This window comes from Oncorhynchus tshawytscha, linkage group LG12, assembly GCF_018296145.1.
Source record: "Oncorhynchus tshawytscha isolate Ot180627B linkage group LG12, Otsh_v2.0, whole genome shotgun sequence".
Classification (NCBI taxonomy): Eukaryota; Metazoa; Chordata; class Actinopteri; order Salmoniformes; family Salmonidae; genus Oncorhynchus; species Oncorhynchus tshawytscha.
The window spans coordinates 10,837,342-10,860,457 of record NC_056440.1 but is presented as its reverse complement, the minus strand read 5'-3'; the positions used below and the strand labels follow the sequence as shown (position 1 = coordinate 10,860,457).

The 23,116-nt window shown below is 44.5% G+C and overlaps 1 protein-coding gene across 1 annotated transcript in view; it reads right to left on the bottom strand.

Moving 5' to 3' along the window:
• LOC112263905 (E3 ubiquitin-protein ligase znrf3-like) overlaps positions 1-14,344 on the bottom strand; it is a 215,983-nt gene extending 201,639 nt beyond the window's left edge. Inside the window, exon 1 of the mRNA XM_042331336.1 lies at positions 13,916-14,344. Coding sequence (XP_042187270.1) covers positions 13,916-14,146 — 231 coding nt within the window. The 5' untranslated portion in view covers positions 14,147-14,344. The remainder of the gene's footprint in view (positions 1-13,915) is intronic.
• Between the last annotated feature and the right edge of the window lie 8,772 nt (positions 14,345-23,116).

Below are 23,116 nucleotides of genomic sequence, written 5' to 3'. Positions count from 1 at the left end.
CTCAGCCTCTGTCCCTGCCTCCAACTCTGCCTCTCCCTGTCCCCCGTCTCAGCCTCTGTCCCTGCCTCCAACTCTGCCTCTCCCTGTCCCCCAGCCTCTGTCCCTGCCTCCAACTCTCTGCCTCCCTGTCCCCGTCTCAGCCTCTGTCCCTGCCTCTCCCTGTCCCCGTCTCAGCCTCTGTCCCTGCTGTCCCTCTCCAACTCTGCCTGCCTCCCTGTCCCCGTCCCAGCCTCAGACTCTGTCCCTGCCTGCAACTCTGCCTGCCTCTCCCTGTCCCCGTCTCAGACTCTGTCCCTGCCTGCAACTCTGCCTCTCCCTGTCCCCGTCTCAGACTCTGTCCCTGCCTGCAACTCTGCCTCTCCCTGTCCCCGTCTCAGCCTCTGTCCCTGCCTCTCCCCGTCTCAGCCTCTGTCCCTGCCTCTACTTGTTCCTCGAGCTCCTCGCTCTCTCACATGCTGCTGACAGCACAGCCCCGCTGCAGGGAAACCAGACCATGTGATGAGATGAGATGCAGGCAGCTTCCCTCGCTGGGCTAAAAGAACAGTCAGTCAACTTGGCCTGGGGAGAGACAATCTGGAGATGATAGGTGATATATATGGTGAGCAGATGCCTTCATTTCAACTTCATCAGGACCAAGAAAACCAATGGTGACACTGGTAACTGCAGTTATGATGCATTGTAAGACTTGTTATAAAGCATATGACCTCCTTTATAATATGTTATTATCGTCTCATAATGAATCATGTTTGTCATGCCACTGCACTGACTGACTGATGCTATGCTAATGTTAATTGGTAAAAATAGAAGTGTCACTATGGTGACACTTGGGTGGTGGTCTAGTAACCCTTTGTGCATCCCATTATAAAATGTCATCCCAAACCAGGAAGAAGAATCAGTAGCTCCTCCTCCCGAGCAGATCAGGTCTTAGACCCAAATAGAACAATATTCCCTACATAGTGCACTACTTTAGACCAGAGCCCTATGGTGGTGATACCATCCAACTGGGTAAATATCGGTTGGCATGGTGATAGTGAACCTGAGCTCACCGTCTGTTGCACGAATCGTTCCACCTGGGCAAATCAGGTGGGGGTTGGTAGTGGTGGGGGTTGGTAGTGGCAGTGGGTTGGTAGTGGTAGTGGTGGGTGTTGGTAGTGGTAGTGGTGGGGGTTGGAAGTGGTAGTGGGTGTTGGTAGTGGTAGTGGTGGGGGTTGGTAGTGGCAGGGGGTTGGTAGTGGCAGTGGTTGGTAGTGGTAGTGGTTGGTAGTGGTAGTGGTGGGGGTTGGTAGTGGTAGTGGGTGTTGGTAGTGGTGGGGGTTGGTAGTAGAAGTGGTGGGTAGTGCTAGTGGTAGTGGTGGGGTTGGAAGTGGTAGGGGTTGGTAGTGGTTGGAAGTGGTAGTGGTGGGTGTTGGTAGTTGTAGTGGGTTGGTAGATAGTGGTAGTGGTGGGGGTTGGAAGTGGTAGTGGTAGTGGGTTGGTAGGTAGTGGTAGTGGTGGGGGTTGGTAGTGGTAGTGGGTTGGTAGTGGTGGGGGTTGGTAGTGGTAGTGGTGGGTAATGGTAGTGGGTTGGTAGTGGTGGGGGTTGGTAGTGGTAGTGGTTGGTAGTGGTAGTGGTTGGTAGTGGTTGGTAGCGGTAGTGGTGGGGGTTGGTAATGGTAGTGGTTGGTAATGGTAGTGGTGGGGGTTGGTAATGGTAGTGGGTTGGTAGTGGTAGTGGTGGGGGTTGGTAATGGTAGTGGTGGGGGGGTAATGGTAGTGGGTTGGTAGTGGTAGTGGTGGGGGGGTAGTGGTAGTGGTTGGTAGTGGGGGTTGGTAGTGGTAGTGGTTGGTAGTGGTAGTGGTGGGTAATGGTAGTGGTTGGTAGTGGTTGGTAGTGGTAGTGGGGGGTTGGTAATGGTAGTGGTGGGGGTTGGTAGTGGTAGGTAGTGGTAGTGGTTGCGGTGGGGGTTGGTAGTGGTTGGGGTTGGAAGTGGTGGGGTTTGGTAGTGGTAGTGGTGGGGGTGGGTGTTGGTAGTGGTGGGGGTTGGTAGTGGTAGTGGTTGGTAGTGGTAGTGGTGGGGGTTGGTAGTGGTAGGTAGTGGTAGTGGTTGCGGTTGGGGTTGGTAGTGGTTGGGGTTGGGTGTTGGTAGTGGTGGGGGTTGGAAGTGGTAGTGGTGGGGGTTGGTAGTGGTAGTGGTAGTGGTGGGTGTTGGTAGTGGTGGGTGTTGGTAGTGTTTGGGATTGGTATTGGTGGTGGTGGGGGTTGGTAGTGGGTGTTGGTAGTGGTAGTGGTGGGGTTGGTAGTGGTAGTGGTGGGGGTTGGTAGTGGTAGTTGGGGGTTGGTAGTGGTAGGGGTGGGTGTGGTAGTGGTGGGGTTGGTAGTGGTGGGGGTTGGTAGTGGTAGGGGTTGGTAGTGGTTGGGGTTGTGGGGGTGGTGGTAGTGGTAGTGGTGGGGGTGGTAGTGGTGGGGGTTGGTAGTGGTGGTGGTAGTGGTAGTGGTGGGGGTTGGTAGTGGTGGTGGTTGGTAGTGGTAGTGGTGGGGGTTGGTAGTGGTGGTGGTTGGTAGTGGTGGTAGTGGTGGGGGTTGGTAGTGGTAGTGGTTGGGATTGGTAGTGGTGGTGGTTGTGGGGGTGGTCATGCCATTGTGGCACCGTGTCACGGTTTTTGTCATTGTCAACACCGCTGATGAAACGGAGCTGACAAAATAACACACTGCCGCTCGTTTACACCACGGTTCGGAGTTATACACCATCACATTCCCATTCAGACAACGCCTCTTGTAGCAGGGTTCGATGTGATATGCTGCCACAGTCATACCCCCACACTGTATTCAGTGACAATGAAGACAAACATCACAAGCTAGTCAAAACTGCAAACCCAAAACATGAAGCAACAATGCCTTATAGCAATGTAGCGCTACTTTCTATAACAATGACTCTGGCTACAGTAAACCCCCTGTTTCACAACACTTCACACCAGTTGAGGCAATGAGGATTTATTTATATACAGTGGGGAGAACAAGTATTTGATACACTGCCGATTTTGCAGGTTTCCCTACTTACAAAGCATGTAGAGGTCTGTAATGTTTATCATAGGTACACTTCAACTGTGAGAGACGGAATCTAAAACAAAAATCCAGAAAATCACATTGTATGATTTTTGAGTAATTAATTTGCATTTAATTGCATGACATAAGTATTTGATACATCAGAAAAGCAGAACTTCATATTTGGTACAGAAACCTTTGTTGGCTAGGCCACTCCAGGACCTTGAGATGCTTCTTACGGAGCCACTCCTTAGTTGCCCTGGCTGTGTGTTTCGGGTCGTTGTCATGCTGGAAGACCAAGCCACAACCCATCTTCAATGCTCTTACTGAGGGAAGGAGGTTGTTGGCCAAGATCTCGCGATACATGGCCCCCTCCATCCTCCCCTCAATACGATGCAGTCGTCCTGTCTTTGCAGAAAAGCATCCCCAAAGAATGATGTTTCCACCTCCATGCTTCGCTGTTGGGATGGTGTTCTTGGGGTTGTACTCATCATTCTTCTTCCTCCAAACACGGCGAGTGGAGTTTAGACCAAAAAGCTCTATTTTTGTCTCATCAGACCACATGACCTTCTCCCATTAATCCTCTGGATCATCCAGATGGTCATTGGCAAACTTCAGATGGGCCTGGACATGCGCTGGCTTGAGCAGGGGGACCTTTTGTGCGCTGCAGGATTTTAATCCATGACGGCGTAGTGTGTTGCTAATGGTTCTTTGAGACTGTGGTCCCAGCTCTCTTCAGGTCATTGACCAGGTCCTGCCGTGTAGTTCTGGGCTGATCCCTCACCTTCCTCATGATCATTGATGCCCCACGAGGTTAGATCTTGCATGGAGTCCCAGACCGAGGATGATTGACCGTCATCTTGAACTTCCTCCATTTTCAAATAATTCCGCCAACAGTTGTTGCCTTCTCACCAAGCTGCTTGCCTATTGTCCTGTAGCCCATCCCAGCCTTGTGCAGGTCTACAATTTATCCCTGATGTCCTTACACAGCTCCATGGTCTTGGCCATTGTGGAGAGGTTGGAGTCTGTTTGATTGAGTGTGTGGACAGGTGTCTTTTATTCAGGTAACGAGTTCAAACAGGTGCAGTTAATACAGGTAATGAGTGGAGAACAGGATGCCTTCTGAAAGAAAAACTAACATGTCTGTGAGAGACGGAATTCTTACTGGTTGGTAGGTGATCAAATACTTATGTCATGCAATAAAATGCAAATTAATTACTTAAAAATCATACAATGTGATTTTCTGGATTTTGTTTTAGATTCCGTCTCTCACAGTTGAAGTGTACCTATGATAAAAATTACAGACCTCTACATGCTTTGTAAGTAGGAAAACCTGCAAAATCGGCAGTGTATCAAATACTTGTTCTCCCCATTGTATATTTATATATATTCAGAGTGTCCTAAATACTACATTCTATGTTGTTTTTTTCTATGTTCTAAAGTCAGGCAGCAGCATTCTATGTTCTAAAGTCAGGCAGCAGCATTCTATGTTCTAAAGTCAGACAGCAGCATTCTATGTTCTAAAGTCAGGCAGCAGCATTCTATGTTCTAAAATCGGGCAGCAGCATTCTATGTTCTAAAGTCAGGCAGCAGCATTCTATGTTCTAAAGTCAGGCAGCAGCATTCTATGTTCTAAAGTCAGGGAGCAGCATTCTATGTTCTAAAGTCAGGGAGCAGCATTCTATGTTCTAAAGTCAGGGAGCAGCATTCTATGTTCTAAAGTCAGGCAGCAGCATTCTATGTTCTAAAGTCAGGCAGCAGCATTCTATGTTCTCAGGCAGCAGCATTCTATGTTCTAAAGTCGGGGAGCAGCATTCTATGTTCTAAAGTCGGGGGCAGCATTCTATGTTCTAAAGTCGGGAGCAGCATTCTATGTTCTAAAGTCGGGGAGCAGCATTCTATGTTCTAAAGTCGGGGAGCAGCATTCTATGTTCTAAAGTCGGGGAGCAGCATTCTATGTTCTAAAGTCGGGGAGCAGCATTCTATGTTCTAAAGTCGGGCAGCAGCATTCTATGTTCTAAAGTCGGGCAGCAGCATTCTATGTTCTCGGGCAGCAGCATTCTATGTTCTAAAGTCGGGCAGCAGCATTCTATGTTCTAAAGTCGGGGAGCAGCATTCTATGTTCTAAAGTCGGGGAGCAGCATTCTATGTTCTAAAGTCGGGCAGCAGCATTCTATGTTCTAAAGTCGGGCAGCAGCATTCTATGTTCTAAAGTCGGGCAGCAGCATTCTATGTTCTAAAGTCAGGGAGCAGCATTCTATGTTCTAAAGTCAGGCAGCAGCATTCTATGTTCTAAAGTCAGGCAGCAGCATTCTATGTTCTAAAGTCAGGCAGCAGCATTCTATGTTCTAAAGTCAGGCAGCAGCATTCTATGTTCTAAAGTCGGGGAGCAGCATTCTATGTTCTAAAGTCGGGGAGCAGCATTCTATGTTCTAAATCGGGGAGCAGCATTCTATGTTCTAAAGTCGGGGAGCAGCATTCTATGTTCTAAAGTTCTAAAGGGGAGCAGCATTCTATGTTCTAAAGTCGGGGAGCAGCATTCTATGTTCTAAAGTCGGGGAGCAGCATTCTATGTTCTAAAGTCGGGCAGCAGCATTCTAAGTTCTAAAGTCGGGCAGCAGCATTCTATGTTCTAAAGTCGGGCAGCAGCATTCTATGTTCTAAAGTCGGGCAGCAGCATTCTATGTTCTAAAGTCGGGGAGCAGCATTCTATGTTCTAAAGTCGGGGAGCAGCATTCTATGTTCTAAAGTCAGGGAGCAGCATTCTATGTTCTAAAGTCGGGGAGCAGCATTCTATGTTCTAAAGTCGGGGAGCAGCATTCTATGTTCTAAAGTCGGGGAGCAGCATTCTATGTTCTAAAGTCGGGGAGCAGCATTCTATGTTCTAAAGTCGGGCAGCAGCATTCTAAGTTCTAAAGTCGGGCAGCAGCATTCTATGTTCTAAAGTCGGGCAGCAGCATTCTATGTTCTAAAGTCGGGCAGCAGCATTCTATGTTCTAAAGTCGGGGAGCAGCATTCTATGTTCTAAAGTCGGGGAGCAGCATTCTATGTTCTAAAGTCAGGGAGCAGCATTCTATGTTCTAAAGTCGGGGAGCAGCATTCTATGTTCTAAAGTCGGGAGCAGCAGCATGTTCTAAAGTCGGGGAGCAGCATTCTATGTTCTAAAGTCGGGGAGCAGCATTCTATGTTCTAAAGTCGGGGAGCAGCATTCTATGTTCTAAAGTCGGGGAGCAGCATTCTATGTTCTAAAGTCAGGGAGCAGCATTCTATGTTCTAAAGTCGGGGAGCAGCATTCTATGTTCTAAAGTCGGGGAGCAGCATTCTATGTTCTAAAGTCGGGGAGCAGCATTCTATGTTCTAAAGTCGGGGAGCAGCATTCTATGTTCTAAAGTCGGGGAGCAGCATTCTATGTTCTAAAGTCGGGGAGCAGGCAGCAGCATTCTATGTTCTAAAGTCGGGCAGCAGCATTCTATGTTCTAAAGTCAGGCAGCAGCATTCTATGTTCTAAAGTCAGGCAGCAGCATTCTATGTTCTAAAGTCAGGCAGCAGCATTCTATGTTCTAAAGTCAGGCAGCAGCATTCTATGTTCTAAAGTCAGGCAGCAGCATTCTATGTTCTAAAGTCGGGGAGCAGCATTCTATGTTCTAAAGTCAGGCAGCAGCATTCTATGTTCTAAAGTCAGGCAGCAGCATTCTATGTTCTAAAGTCAGGCAGCAGCATTCTATGTTCTAAAGTCAGGGAGCAGCATTCTATGTTCTAAAGTCGGGGAGCAGCATTCTATGTTCTAAAGTCAGGCAGCAGCATTCTATGTTCTAAAGTCAGGCAGCAGCATTCTATGTTCTAAAGTCGGTGAGCAGCATTCTATGTTCTAAAGTCGGTGAGCAGCATTCTATGTTCTAAAGTCGGGGAGCAGCATTCTATGTTCTAAAGTCGGGGAGCAGCATTCTATGTTCTAAAGTCGGGGAGCAGCATTCTATGTTCTAAAGTCGGGGAGCAGCATTCTATGTTCTAAAGTCAGGGAGCAGCATTCTATGTTCTAAAGTCGGGGAGCAGCATTCTATGTTCTAAAGTCGGGGAGCTTCCCCGCTTGCAGAGAGAGAATATCCCAGCAGTTTGACTCGCTGACACAGAGGGTGATTTAAAGAGACATTGATTAACTCCCTATTATGTAGTCAAATTGTAGGCAATCAGGGGACTAGGAACTGGGCTGTCTGTTGGGGAGGGAGGGCCTGAAAGGTCTGGCGTCCCGTCCACATAGAGTCATCTCACTCCCCTATTAGCAGAGCAATAAGCAAACTGACTTCATTTATTATTTTTGGCCCCCGCCGGCACATGCTGTTTTTCTGCACTATTCTGGCAGAGCTGAGGGGGTGTTCGCTCTGGGGAGCATGGGAGTTGGTGGCGGTTGGGGTTGTGGTTACTGTACCTCTTGAGGTCTGGAGACTACTGTACATATTCAAACCGCCTATTCACACCACTGGAGCTGACTGACTGGCCTACCTGCCTGCCTGCCCTGGCCGACTCAGCACGCCAAACCTCTGGAAAATCACCACTCAGCTCAGACACATACGCTGGACGGGCCAAGGCAAGGCCTCCATTCACACTGACTGGGAGAAAGCTGGAGGTCAAGGCCTCCATTCACACTGACTGGGAGAAAGCTGAAGGTCAAGGCCTCCATTCACACTGACTGGGAGAAAGCTGAAGGTCAAGGCCTCCATTCACACTGACTGGGAGAAAGCTGAAGGTCAAGGCCTCCATTCACACTGACTGGGAGAAAGCTGAAGGTGTGGAAACTCACAACAGGGACAGTAGTGAAAGTATTTAAGAAGGTTTATAACAAGTCTTACAATGTATTATAAGTGCATCATAATGCATTAAACCTGTGGCTACATCTGCATTGCTTGCTCTTTGGGTTTTTTGGCTGGGTTTCTGTACAAGCACTTTGCGACATCTGCTGATGTAAAAAGGGCTTTGTAAATACATTTGATATGATCATGACAGAAACATAATTACGCCTGGACGTACCTACATGGACGTACCAACCAGGACGTACCAACCAGGACGTACCAACCAGGACGTACCTACATGGACGTACCTACATGGACGTACCAACCAGGACGTACCAACCAGGACGTACCAACCAGGACGTACCTACATGGACGTACCACCCAGGACGTACCAACATGGATGTACCTACATGAGTAGGGTTGAATGGCAGGAACCCGTTTACCAAGATTTACCGGGATTTAGCGCACAAAACCCTTTTCCCCGGATAAATAACTGCAAGAAAAAGGTCAATTATAATACATTATTTATAAACAAGATGGCGTAAAGTGGAACTGTTAAATTATATGCAATGTCTAAATCTGGCTTCTCTACGGCCTCTGCATGATGAATCATCATCAACGCTCAGGGTGGGGACAGACAGCCCATCTCAGTATGGAGAGCAGTTCACAATACATGTAGACCTATCATCTCATCATTGTAACTATTTTTCTTGTGACAGGTAGGTCTACATTTGCTACAACATAGTCTATTCTACAGTAATACAAAGACAGAATGTGCGTCTAATTTACACATCAACATCTGGCTTTCAGTGGGTCACATTGTTTTTTAACTGTAAAGATTTTATATAGACAGTGGGGAGAACAAGTATTTGACACACTGCCGATTCTGCAGGTTTTCCCACTTACAAAGCATGTAGAGGTCTGTAATTTTTTATCATAGGTACACTTCAACTGTGAGAGCCGGAATCTAAAACAAAAATCCAGAAAATCACATTGTATGATTTTTAAGTAATTAATTAGCATTTTATTGCATGACATAAGTATTTGATCACCTACCAACCAGTAAGAATTCCGGCTCTCACAGACCTGTTAGTTTTTCTTTAAGAAGCCCTCCTGTTCTCCACTCATTACCTGTATTAACTGCACCTGTTTGAACTCGTTACCTGTATAAAAGACATCTGTCCACACACTCAATCAAACAGACTCCAACCTCTCCACAATGGCCAAGACCAGAGAGCTGTGTAAGGACATCAGGGTTAAATTGTAGACCTGCACAAGGCTGGGATGGGCTACAGGACAATAGGCAAGCAGCTTGGTGAGAAGGCAACAACTGTTGGCGCAATTTTTAGAAAATGGAGGAAGTTCAAGATGACGGTCAATCCTCCTCGGTCTGGGGCTCCATGCAAGATCTCACCTCGTGGGGCATCAATGACCATGAGGAAGGTGAGGGATCAGCCCAGAACTACACGGCAGGAACTGGTCAATGACCTGAAGAGAGCTGGGACCACAGTCTCAAAGAAAACCATTAGTAACACACTATGCCGTCATGGATAAAAATCCTGCAGTGCACGCAAGGTCCCCCTGCTCAAGCCAGCGCATGTCCAGGCCCGTCTGAAGTTCGCCAATGACCATCTGGATGATCCAGAGGAGGTCATGTGGTCTGATGAGACAAAAACAGAGCTTTTTGGTCTAAACTCCACTCGCCGTGTTTGGAGGAAGAAGAATGATGAGTACAACCCCAAGAACACCATCCCAACCGTGAAGCACGGAGGTGGAAACATCATTCTTTGGGGATGCTTTTCTGCGAAGGGGACAGGATGACTGCACCGTATTGAGGGGAGGATGGATGGGGCCATGTATCGCAAAATCTTGGCCAACAACCTCCTTCCCTCAGTAAGAGCATTGAAGATGGGTTGTGGTTTGGTCTTCCAGCATGACAACCATCTGAAACACACAGCCAGGGCAACTAAAGAGTGGCTCCATAAGAAGCATCTCAAGGCATGCAATAAAATGCAAATTAATTACTTAAAAATAATACAATGTGATTTTCTGGATTTTTGTTTCCGATTCCGTCTCACAGTTGAAGTGTACCTATGATAAAAATTACAGACCTCTACATGCTTTGTAAGTAGAAAAACCTGCAAAATCGTCAGTGTATCAAATACTTGTTCTCCCCACTGTATGTATGTATGTATGTATGTATGTATGTATGTATGTATGTATGTATGTATGTATGTATGTATGTATGTATATATATATATATATATATAGAGAGAGAGATTTTTTGGAATTATAGTTGCAGAATTTTTAAACATCTCAAATATCATTGTTTTAAATCAGTGCACACGCAATCACTCTCTCGCTCTCTCCATCAACTCCATTCAAACTGCATACACAATAGATCATCATGTTCTAGATTATAGTCCTGTATATAGATGTCCTAGCCTACCTCTTTCAGGTAAGAAATTCAATGCAGTATTAGCCTTATATTCAGCTAATTAATGATGGTTTAAGCATAATACGCTTCTAACTTATTGCCTCTGTCTCTTGCGCAATACCCAAGCACCTGTGCTCCGCTGGCCTCTCTCCTTTAAAAAAACGCTCCTTAGCTCTTGGAGTCCCAAGCAGCTAGACTAGAATAGCTTGCTGGACAATTTGTTTTTAGCATTTCTTAAACCAATAGACTATTCGAAAAGGGACGCAGGCACTTTTTTTGATTAATGTTAAATACGGCAGCCAACAGAACTCAATGGTAGTTTGAAAGAAGAGTGAGCGTCCGATGGAGGTAGACTACAGCAGTTATTTATTCAGACCTATAACCATTCAATCTCTGTGAAGAGAAGGACAGAGAACAGGAGTGGTATTGGACAAACTGTCCCTCTTCTATATATAGAAGGACAGAGAACAGGAGTCGTATTGGACAAACTGTCCCTCTTATTTATATAGAAGGTCAGAGAATAGGAGTGGTATTGGACAAACTGTTCCTCTTCTATATATAGAAGGACAGAGAACAGGAGTGGTATTGGACAAACTGTCCCTCTTCTTTATATAGGAGGACAGAGAACAGGAGTGGTATTGGACAAACTGCCTCTTCTTTATATAGAAGGCCAGAAACTAGGAGTGGTATAGGACAAACTGTCCCTCTTATTTATATAGAAGGTCAGAGAATAGGCGGGGTATTGGACAAACTGTCCCTCTTCTTTATATAGAAGGACAGAGAACAGGAATGGTATTGGACAAACTGTCCCTCTTCTTTATATAGAAGGACAGAGAACAGGAGTGGTATTGGACAAACTGTCCCTCTTCTTTATATAGGAGGACAGAGAACAGGAGTGGTATTGGACAAACTGCCTCTTCTTTATATAGAAGGTCAGAAACTAGGAGTGGTATAGGACAAACTGTCCCTCTTATTTATATAGAAGGTCAGAGAATAGGAGTGGTATTGGACAAACTGTCCCTCTTCTTTATATAGAAGGACAGAGAACAGGAGTGGTATTGGACAAACTGTCCCTCTTCTTTATATAGAAGGTCAGAGAATAGGAGTGGTATTGGACAAACTGTCCCTCTTCTTTATATAGATGGACAGAGAATAGGAGTGGTATTGGACAAACTGTCCCTCTTCTTTATATAGAAGGTCAGAGAATAGGAGTGGTATTGGACAAACTGTCCCTCTTCTTTATATAGATGGTCAGAAACTAGGAGTGGTATTGGACAAACTGTCCCTCTTCTTTATATAGAAGGTCAGAGAATAGGAGTGGTATTGGACAAACTGTCCCTCTTCTTTATTTATATAGAAGGTCAGAGAATAGGAGTGGTATTGGACAAACTGTCCCTCTTCTTTATATAGGACAAACTGTCCCTCTTATTTATATAGAAGGACAGAGAATAGGCGTGGTATTGGACAAACTGCCCCTCTTCTTTATATAGAAGGACAGAGAACAGGAGTGGTATTGGACAAACTGTCCCTCTTCTTTATATAGATGGTCAGAAACTAGGAGTGGTATAGGACAAACTGTCCCTCTTATTTATATAGATGGACAGAGAATAGGAGTGGTATTGGTATTGGACAAACTGTCCCTCTTCTTTATATAGATGGTCAGAAACTAGGAGTGGTATAGGACAAACTGTCCCTCTTATTTATATAGAAGGACAGAGAATAGGCGTGGTATTGGACAAACTGCCCCTCTTCTTTATATAGAAGGACAGAGAACAGGAGTGGTCAGAACACTATGTTAGCAAAGAAAGCAAATCTAAATAGATGTGGTTTTCAATGTAAAGCTGAGGTCTGACATTTGTGTGGTTAGCAAGCCAAGCCAAATGGCCAAAGAACACTATGTGTATAAACAGTCAAACAGGATCCATTTCTTGCTAAATATTATGTTCTTTGATCCTAACGTTCTCCCGCAACATGCTACTTTCATTGCACAATATGACAATTGGTTGCCATTTTTATGAAAATACATTCGTGAATGCACACGCTGACACACACACACACACACACACACACCATCCAATCAAGTTCTCTTCAGGAACGCCTGTACTCTCCTGTGGCGCTGTATTGTAATTTCACAGTATGTGTTAGAAAGCAGTACATGTCTTACTGACAGACGACGTTATAGATTCCTGTGACGATCCTAACAGGACCCAGATACTGTATGGCATATATGAAGACTAATGTGCAAACAGGTCACTCGTTACTTCATTAAACACGTAGGTTAGCACAAAAATAGTCATAATCGAGTCTTTTCTACCTAATCATGGTCATATGTACTGTAGCAGTGCTAATCCCCAACTAGGATTTACTACACTATGAAATACTCCTACGGGTTTTAATCAATGTTAAAATTGTATAAATTACAGTCTATCATGTTTTCTTTAATATAATGAACATTCGCGAAATTTCCACACAAAAAAAAGGGTGTCAGGGATTCAGTCACTACATTCTTTACCCAAGGCACACTTCAATTCAGCGGGCTTTTAGGTCCATTTTCACAACTCTCCCCACTAAAATACTGTCCTTTTCAAACTTCATACAGTCACTGCATGTTCGCCAGTTAACAAATTCAACTTTTATTTACAAGAGGACTGCTTCAGTTCCCTTCTCCCGGTATCGCTTTCAAAATCAGCACAGAGAGTAAATAGGCCACATTGTCGCGTTTTTATGTAGGCTACAGCAGGGTTGGAGGGGGCCGTAGCGTGGGCTAAACATCACAAGGCGTCAGGCTTGGACAGCTATCAAAGGCTTTAGTACACTTGCCCGGTGGTGCTTACGGGAAATGATTACGCACATGGTTAGTGAAGTAACTGTGGACTGTAAAACGACCGTACCAAAACGAAGTAACTAAGTTGGTACTGGGTACACAAAAATGGTATATCCTTGTTGTTCCAAAACGTACAACATTCTACAAGTTAATTGCCTGGGATAGTGTGTTGCCTTTTTATTTTGTTACAAAATATCTGCACACAATCACTAGCCTAGTCATGCTTCAAAGACGTTTTCTGTGTTGAAGATTGATACAGAGTTCCTTCACAGCGAGGCGGGACAGTAGGTATGCAGAGTTGTTTAAGTTCCATTGGTTGAATTGACGAAAATAATAAGTAAATTAGGAAAACAAACAATTTCCCACCAACTAATTGAGTCCGAAATGATCTATGCCGCTGAATCAAATCACGTACCGTTATTGGACATAACGTTCCTTGATTAGTTACAGACATGATTTGATGGAGCTGTGACCAACTAACCATAATCTCTATCAATTGTAACTCTGATCAGGTCATGATGAACAACTTGAATGATTTCCTGTGTAATAACTATGTTTAAAAACTCTGAGGGAGAGAGATAATCCTTATTGAATGTATATGCCATGTGAACTTCTATCCAGGGAACTGCATGTTTCATGGTGAATGAGTTACATAAAATAGAAGCCATGTTGTAACCACATATGCTAGTACCATTCTCTCTTTCTCACTAACACACACACACACACACACACGCTAGACTACAACTCAAAAAGTTTTAGAGTAGAGCAAGAAAGCATGCCGAGCTGTGGCAACATATTGGACATGTCATGCGCAGTTGCGCACAACTGAACTGAGTTTTACGTACTTGTACAATCTCGCCCTCCGCGCTGATAGTGGCTCCTGCCTTTGAGAATCGTCCTTGCAACCCCGTCGTGTATGTAGTATAATCTCCATTTGGACTGGACTCAAACAGCACTACTTCCACAAAAGCCGTATCCTTGGCGAAAACCGTTCCAATAGAAGTGGTAACCACGATGATCATCAAGACTACAGAATCGGCTACACACTCTAACCTCCTGCTTGGTAAAATCATCATCTTGCCGGTTGGATATCCACCGATCGGAACATAATTTCCAAGGGTGATTAGGTGATGGTGCTGAAATTGAATCTGAAACGAGATCGATGCGTCAAAAGAGCGTGTTTATTTCACTATTGCAGCCTTGTCAATTACATTGCTTGCTTCTTAACGTTCCCTCTCTTTCTTTCTTTCTCCCTCCCTCTTTCTATTTCTCCATCACCCCCTCTCTCTACAGCGCTACAAAGCGGATCTCCTTTTGATCTCCAAACACGTGATTTTTTTGTTGATTTTTTTCATCCCAAAAGGGTTATCCCCACCCACCAATCTTCCTGACCCGCTACTTTCCACTCCCCGCTCTGAAGTGCCAGCACTCTGTTAAGGACGCACGGCGCATTCACTTGTGCTTCAGGCGCTGTATACCTCAGAATGATTGGCAACTTGGCGTCAATTCATCAAAAATGATACATTTGAGCAGACATAGCCTAATAGAGGTTTGCTTTAGGTATGGACGTGAGATGTAATAGCCAACGTGGTTAAACTATTCTTTAACGCTGTTAGGCTGTGTCTTGTTGAAGGGGCGATTCGCGCTTGACTATCCTTCTAAACTCCTTGGTACGGCCAAACGCTACGCCACAGTTTAGGAAAGATTCGCTCAGGATCGAAGTTCTTGAAGATAGGAACGACCTTAAAAGAACCATTACACTTGTCAAACCGCTCCATTATTTAAGCCGGCTATTTTTTTCTACCTCCATTCAGTTATGTTTACCTGTTGGTTGGAACTGTGTCTATTTGTGTCACCGGGCATTACATTAATGATCCATCTTCCCGTATTGGGAGAGATTAAGAAGTTACAAAGTAGTCTGTAGTTTCCGGTGGGTTTTTGTTGTGACGAATGGAAGCATATTTAAGAAATAAAAAGCACAGTTTAAGCTTACACTTTGTACACGTTTTATGAATAAGCCTTTACACATTATTATAAATGTCTAAATGTTTTGATATATATATATATTTTAAAGTGTAAATGCTAAGGATTGTCATGCTAAATGTGTATACATGTTTACAAATATAGAAATACACTGAGTGTACAAAACATTTGGAACAGGGATGCTGGTCCATGTTGACTCCAATGCTTCCCACAGTTGTGTCAAGTTGGCTGGATGTTCTTTGGGTGGTGGACCATTCTTGATACACACGGGAAACTGATCAGTGTGAAAAAAACAGCACTTCATCTTTTGACTTGCCCATTTACCCTCTGAATGGCCCACATACACAATCCATGTCTGAATTGTCTCAGGGCTTAAAAATCCTTCTTTAACCCGTCTCCTCATCTGAATTTACCAAGTGACATCAATAAGGGTTTCAACTGGATTCACCTGGTCAGTCTACATCATGGAAAGAGCAGGTGTTCCTAATGTTTTGTACAGTCAGTGTATGTCGTTAGTTTTGTAGCTATTCACAAATAGTTTATTAATGATAATTTCATGAAAAGTATTATAAAGTGTTAGGCATTTCACAAACTGGTGTGTTTCAATTTGCTTGAGCAGTAAACTGTAAAAAAAAAAAGTTTATTTTGTCTTTATTAATATAATGTGCATTAGAGGTTGACAAATCCCCAAGTTGTCAGTGTTTGGTCGAGCTGCTAAACTCTCATCGTCAAAGGGTTCTTAACCTTATTTATAAGAGTGACACAGGTGTTCAAAGAATCTTAACAGCCATTGCAACTGAATTAGATGATTCTGTGTGTGTGTGTGTATTTGCAACAGAAATACATAATCATTGGTTCGGTGCAGGAGAGATTTATTCACAATATTAAGAATGTATGAGGTTCGAGTTTTGCATAACATTTTGTACACACTATGGACAATTGACATGAGAAAAATATTGAAAACCATAACACATATATAAGAAAGGGAGAGGGAGAGGGGGATACCTAGTCAGTTGTACAACAGAAAGGGGGATACCTAGTCAGTTGTACAACAGAAAGGGGGATACCTAGTCAGTTGTACAACAGAAAGGGGGATACCTAGTCAGTTGTACAACAGAAAGGGGGATACCTAGTCAGTTGTACAACAGAAAGGGGGATACCTAGTCAGTTGTACAACAGAAAGGGGGATACCTAGTCAGTTGAACAACAGAAAGGGGGTACCTAGTCAGTTGTACAACAGAAAGGAGGGTACCTAGTCAGTTGTACAACAGAAAGGGGGATACCTAGTCCGTTATACAACAGAAAGGGCGATACCTAGTCAGTTATACAACAGAAAGGGGGATACCTAGTCAGTTGTACATTAGAAAGGGGGGATACCTAGTCAGTTGTACAACAGAAAGGGGGATACCTAGTCAGTTATACAACAGAAATGGGGATACCTAGTCAGTTATACAACAGAAAGGGGGATACCTAGTCAGTTGTACAACAGAAAGGGGGTTACCTAGTCAGTTGTACAACAGAAAGGGTGATACCTAGTCATTTGTACAACAGAAAGGGGGATACCTAGTCAGTTGTACAACAGAAAGGGGATACCTAGTCAGTTATACAACAGAAAGGGGGATACCTAGTCAGTTGTACAACAGAAAGGGGGATACCTAGTCAGTTATACAACAGAAAGGGGATACCTAGTCAGTTGTACAACAGAAAGGGGGATACCTAGTCAGTTATACAACAGAAAGGGGGATACCTAGTCAGTTGTACAACAGAAAGGGGGATACCTAGTCAGTTGTACAACAGAAAGGGGGATACCTAGTCAGTTATACAACAGAAAGGGGGATACCTAGTCAGTTATACAACAGAAAGGGGGATACCTAGTCAGTTGTACAACAGAAAGGGGGATACCTAGTCAGTTATACAACAGAAAGGGGGATACCTAGTCAGTTATACAACAGAAAGGGGGATACCTAGTCAGTTATACAACAGAAAGGGGGATACCTAGTCAGTTGTACAACAGAAAGGGGGATACCTAGTCAGTTGTACAACAGAAAGAAAGGGGGATACCTAGTCAGTTGTACAACAGAAAGGGGGATACCTAGTCAGTTGTACAACAGAAAGGGGGATACCTAGTCAGTTGTACAACAGAAAGGGGGATACCTAGTCAGTTATACAACAGAAAGGGGGATACCTAGTCAGTTGTACAACAGAAAGGGGGATACCTAGTCAGTTGTACAACAGAAAGGGGGATACCTAGTCAGTTGTACAACAGAAATGGGGATACCTAGTCAGTTGTACAACAGAAAGGGGGATACCTAGTCAGTTGTACAACAGAAAGGGGGATACCTAGTCAGTTGTACAACAGAAAGGGGGATACCTAGTCAGTTGTACAACAGAAAGGGGGATACCTAGTCAGTTGTACAACAGAAAGGGGGGATACCTAGTCAGTTGTACAACAGAAAGGGGGGATACCTAGTCAGTTGTACAACAGAAAGGGGGATACCTAGTCAGTTGTACAACAGAAAGGGGGATACCTAGTCAGTTGTACAACAGAAAGAAAGGGGATACCTAGTCAGTTGTACAACAGAAAGGGGGATACCTAGTCAGTTGTACAACAGAAAGGGCGATACCTAGTCAGTTGTACAACAGAAAGGGGGATACCTAGTCAGTTGTACAACAGAAAGGGGGATACCTAGTCAGTTGTACAACAGAAGGGGGATACCTAGTCAGTTGTACAACAGAAAGGGGGATACCTAGTCAGTTGTACAACAGAAAGGGGATACCTAGTCAGTTGTACAACAGAAAGGGGGGATACCTAGTCAGTTGTACAACAGAAAGGGGGATACCTAGTCAGTTGTACAACAGAAAGGGGATACCTAGTCAGTTGTACAACAGAAAGGAAAGGGGGATACCTAGTCAGTTGTACAACAGAAAGGAAAGGGGGATACCTAGTCAGTTGTACAACAGAAAGGAAAGGGGGATACCTAGTCAGTTGTACAACAGAAAGGAAAGGGGGATACCTAGTCAGTTGTACAACAGAAAGGAAAGGGGATACCTAGTCAGTTGTACAACAGAAAGGAAAGGGGGATACCTAGTCAGTTGTACAACAGAAAGGAAAGGGGATACCTAGTCAGTTGTACAACAGAAAGGAAAGGGGGATACCTAGTCAGTTGTACAACAGAAAGGAAAGGGGATACCTAGTCAGTTGTACAACAGAAAGGAAAGGGGGATACCTAGTCAGTTGTACAACAGAAAGGATAAGAAAGGGGATACCTAGTCAGTTGTACAACAGAAAGAAAGGGGGATACCTAGTCAGTTGTACAACAGAAAGGAAAGGGGATACCTAGTCAGTTGTACAACAGAAAGTTGTACAAAGGGGGATACCTAGTCAGTTGTACAACAGAAAGGAAAGTCAGTTGTACAACAGAAAGGGGCGATACCTAGTCAGTTGTACAACAGAAAGTTGGGGGATACCTAGTCAGTTGTACAACAGAAGAGGGGGATACCTAGTCAGTTGTACAACAGAAAGGGGATACCTAGTCAGTTGTACAACAGAAAGGGCGATACCTAGTCAGTTGTACAACAGAAAGGGGGATACCTAGTCAGTTGTACAACAGAAAGGGGATACCTAGTCAGTTGTACAACAGAAAGGGGGATACCTAGTCAGTTGTACAACAGAAAGGGGGATACCTAGTCAGTTGTACAACAGAAAGGGGGATACCTAGTCAGTTGTACAACAGAGAGGGGGATACCTAGTCAGTTGTACAACAGAAAGGGGATACCTAGTCAGTTGTACAACAGAAAGGGGGATACCTAGTCAGTTGTACAACAGAAAGGGGATACCTAGTCAGTTGTACAACAGAAAGGGGGATACCTAGTCAGTTGTACAACAGAAAGGGGGATACCTAGTCAGTTGTACAACAGAAAGGGGGATACCTAGTCAGTTGTACAACAGAAAGGGGGATACCTAGTCAGTTGTACAACAGAAAGGGCGATACCTAGTCAGTTGTACAACAGAAAGGGGATACCTAGTCAGTTGTACAACAGAAAGGGGATACCTAGTCAGTTGTACAACAGAAAGTTGTACAACAGGGGGATACCTAGTCAGTTGTACAACAGAAAGGGGGATACCTAGTCAGTTGTACAACAGAAAGGAAAGGGGGATACCTAGTCAGTTGTACAACAGAAAGGGGGATACCTAGTCAGTTGTACAACAGAAAGGGCGATACCTAGTCAGTTGTACAACAGAAAGGGGGTACCTAGTCAGTTGTACAACAGAAAGGGGATACCTAGTCAGTTGTACAACAGAAAGGGCGATACCTAGTCAGTTGTACAACAGAAAGGGGGATACCTAGTCAGTTGTACAACAGAAAGGGGGATACCTAGTCAGTTGTACAACAGAAAGGGGGATACCTAGTCAGTTGTACAACAGAAAGGGGATACCTAGTCAGTTGTACAACAGAAAGGGGGATACCTAGTCAGTTGTACAACAGAAAGGGGATACCTAGTCAGTTGTACAACAGAAAGGGGGATACCTAGTCAGTTGTACAACAGAAAGGGGGATACCTAGTCAGTTGTACAACAGAAAGGGGGATACCTAGTCAGTTGAACAACAGAAAGGGGGATACCTAGTCAGTTGTACAACAGAAAGGGGGATACCTAGTCAGTTGTACAACAGAAAGGGCGATACCTAGTCAGTTGTACAACAGAAAGGGGGATACCTAGTCAGTTGTACAACAGAAAGGGGGATACCTAGTCAGTTGTACAACAGAAAGGGGGATACCTAGTCAGTTATACAACAGAAAGGGGGATACCTAGTCAGTTGTACAACAGAAAGGGGGATACCTAGTCAGTTATACAACAGAAAGGGGGATACCTAGTCAGTTGTACAACAGAAAGGGGGATACCTAGTCAGTTATATACAACAGAAAGGGGGATACCTAGTCAGTTGTACAACAGAAAGGGGGATACCTAGTCAGTTATACAACAGAAAGGGGGATACCTAGTCAGTTGTACAACAGAAAGGGGATACCTAGTCAGTTGTACAACAGAAAGGGGATACCTAGTCAGTTGTACAACAGAAAGTTGGGGATACCTAGTCAGTTGTACAACAGAAAGGGGATACCTAGTCAGTTGTACAACAGAAAAGGGGATACCTAGTCAGTTGTACAACAGAAAGGGGGATACCTAGTCAGTTGTACAACAGAAAGGGGATACCTAGTCAGTTGTACAACAGAAAGGGGATACCTAGTCAGTTGTACAACAGAAAGGGGGATACCTAGTCAGTTGTACAACAGAAAGGGGGATACCTAGTCAGTTGTACAACAGAAAGGGGGATACCTAGTCAGTTGTACAACAGAAAGGGGATACCTAGTCAGTTGTACAACAGAAAGGGGGATACCTAGTCAGTTGTACAACAGAAAGGGGATACCTAGTCAGTTGTACAACAGAAAGGGGGATACCTAGTCAGTTGAACAACAGAAAGGGGGATACCTAGTCAGTTGTACAACAGAAAGGGCGATACCTAGTCAGTTGTACAACAGAAAGGGGATACCTAGTCAGTTGTACAACAGAAAGGGGGATACCTAGTCAGTTGTACAACAGAAAGGGGATACCTAGTCAGTTGTACAACAGAAAGGGCGATACCTAGTCAGTTGTACAACAGAAAGGGGGATACCTAGTCAGTTGTACAACAGAAAGGGGGATACCTAGTCAGTTGTACAACAGAAAGGGGGATACCTAGTCAGTTGAACAACAGAAAGGGGGATACCTAGTCAGTTGTACAACAGAAAGGGCGATACCTAGTCAGTTGTACAACAGAAAGGGCGATACCTAGTCAGTTGTACAACAGAAAGGGGGATACCTAGTCAGTTGTACAACAGAAAGGGGGTACCTAGTCAGTTGTACAACAGAAAGGGGATACCTAGTCAGTTGTACAACAGAAAGGGCGATACCTAGTCAGTTGTACAACAGAAAGGGCGATACCTAGTCAGTTGTACAACAGAAAGGGGGATACCTAGTCAGTTGTACAACAGAAAGGGGGGTACCTAGTCAGTTGTACAACAGAAAGGGGATACCTAGTCAGTTGTACAACAGAAAGGGGATACCTAGTCAGTTGTACAACAGAAAGGGGGATACCTAGTCAGTTGTACAACAGAAAGGGCGATACCTAGTCAGTTGTACAACAGAAAGGGCGATACCTAGTCAGTTGTACAACAGAAAGGGGATACCTAGTCAGTTGTACAACAGAAAGGGCGATACCTAGTCAGTTGTACAACAGAAAGGGCGATACCTAGTCAGTTGTACAACAGAAAGGGCGATACCTAGTCAGTTGTACAACAGAAAGGGCGATACCTAGTCAGTTGTACAACAGAAAGGGGGATACCTAGTCAGTTGTACAACAGAAAGGGCGATACCTAGTCAGTTGTACAACAGAAAGGGCGATACCTGGTCAGTTGTACAACAGAAAGGGGGATACCTAGTCAGTTGTACAACAGAAAGGGCGATACCTAGTCAGTTGTACAACAGAAAGGGCGATACCTGGTCAGTTGTACAACAGAAAGGGGGATACCTAGTCAGTTGTACAACAGAAAGGGGGATACCTAGTCAGTTGTACAACAGAAACGGGGATACCTAGTCAGTTGTACAACAGAAAGGGGGTACCTAGTCAGTTGTACAACAGAAAGGGGATACCTAGTCAGTTGTACAACAGAAAGGGGGATACCTAGTCAGTTGTACAACAGAAAGGGGGATACCTAGTCAGTTGTACAACAGAAAGGGGATACCTAGTCAGTTGTACAACAGAAAGGGGGATACCTAGTCAGTTGTACAACAGAAAGGGGGATACCTAGTCAGTTGTACAACAGAAAGGGGGATACCTAGTCAGTTGTACAACAGAAAGGGGATACCTAGTCAGTTGTACAACAGAAAAGGGGGATACCTAGTCAGTTGTACAACAGAAAGGGGGATACCTAGTCAGTTGTACAACAGAAAGGGGGATACCTAGTCAGTTGTACAACAGAAAGGGGGATACCTAGTCAGTTGTACAACAGAAAGGGGGATACCTAGTCAGTTGTACAACAGAAAGGGGGATACCTAGTCAGTTGTACAACAGAAAGGGGGATACCTAGTCAGTTGTACAACAGAAAGGGGGTACCTAGTCAGTTGTACAACAGAAAGGGGGATACCTAGTCAGTTATTCAACAGAAAGGGGGATACCTAGTCAGTTGTACAACAGAAAGGGGGATACCTAGTCAGTTGTACAACAGAAAGGGGGATACCTAGTCAGTTGTACAACAGAAAGGGGGATACCTAGTCAGTTGTACAACAGAAAGGGGGATACCTAGTCAGTTGTACAACAGAAAGGGGGTACCTAGTCAGTTGTACAACAGAAAGGGGGATACCTAGTCAGTTGTACAACAGAAAGGGGGATACCTAGTCAGTTGTACAACAGAAAGGGGGATACCTAGTCAGTTGTACAACAGAAAGGGGGATACCTAGTCAGTTGTACAACAGAAAGGGGGATACCTAGTCAGTTATACAACAGAAAGGGGGATACCTAGTCAGTTGTACAACAGAAAGGGGGATACCTAGTCAGTTGTACAACAGAAAGGGGATACCTAGTCAGTTGTACAACAGAAAGGGGGATACCTAGTCAGTTGTACAACAGAAAGGGGGATACCTAGTCAGTTGTACAACAGAAAGGGGGATACCTAGTCAGTTGTACAACAGAAAGGGGGATACCTAGTCAGTTGTACAACAGAAAGGGCGATACCTAGTCAGTTGTACAACAGAAAGGGGGATACCTAGTCAGTTGTACAACAGAAAGGGGGATACCTAGTCAGTTGTACAACAGAAAGGGGATACCTAGTCAGTTGTACAACAGAAAGGGGGATACCTAGTCAGTTGTACAACAGAAAGGGGGATACCTAGTCAGTTGTACAACAGAAAGGGGGATACCTAGTCAGTTGTACAACAGAAAGGGAGAGGGCGATACCTAGTCAGTTGTACAACAGAAAGGGAGAGGGCGATACCTAGTCAGTTGTACAACAGGAAGGAAAGGGGGATAC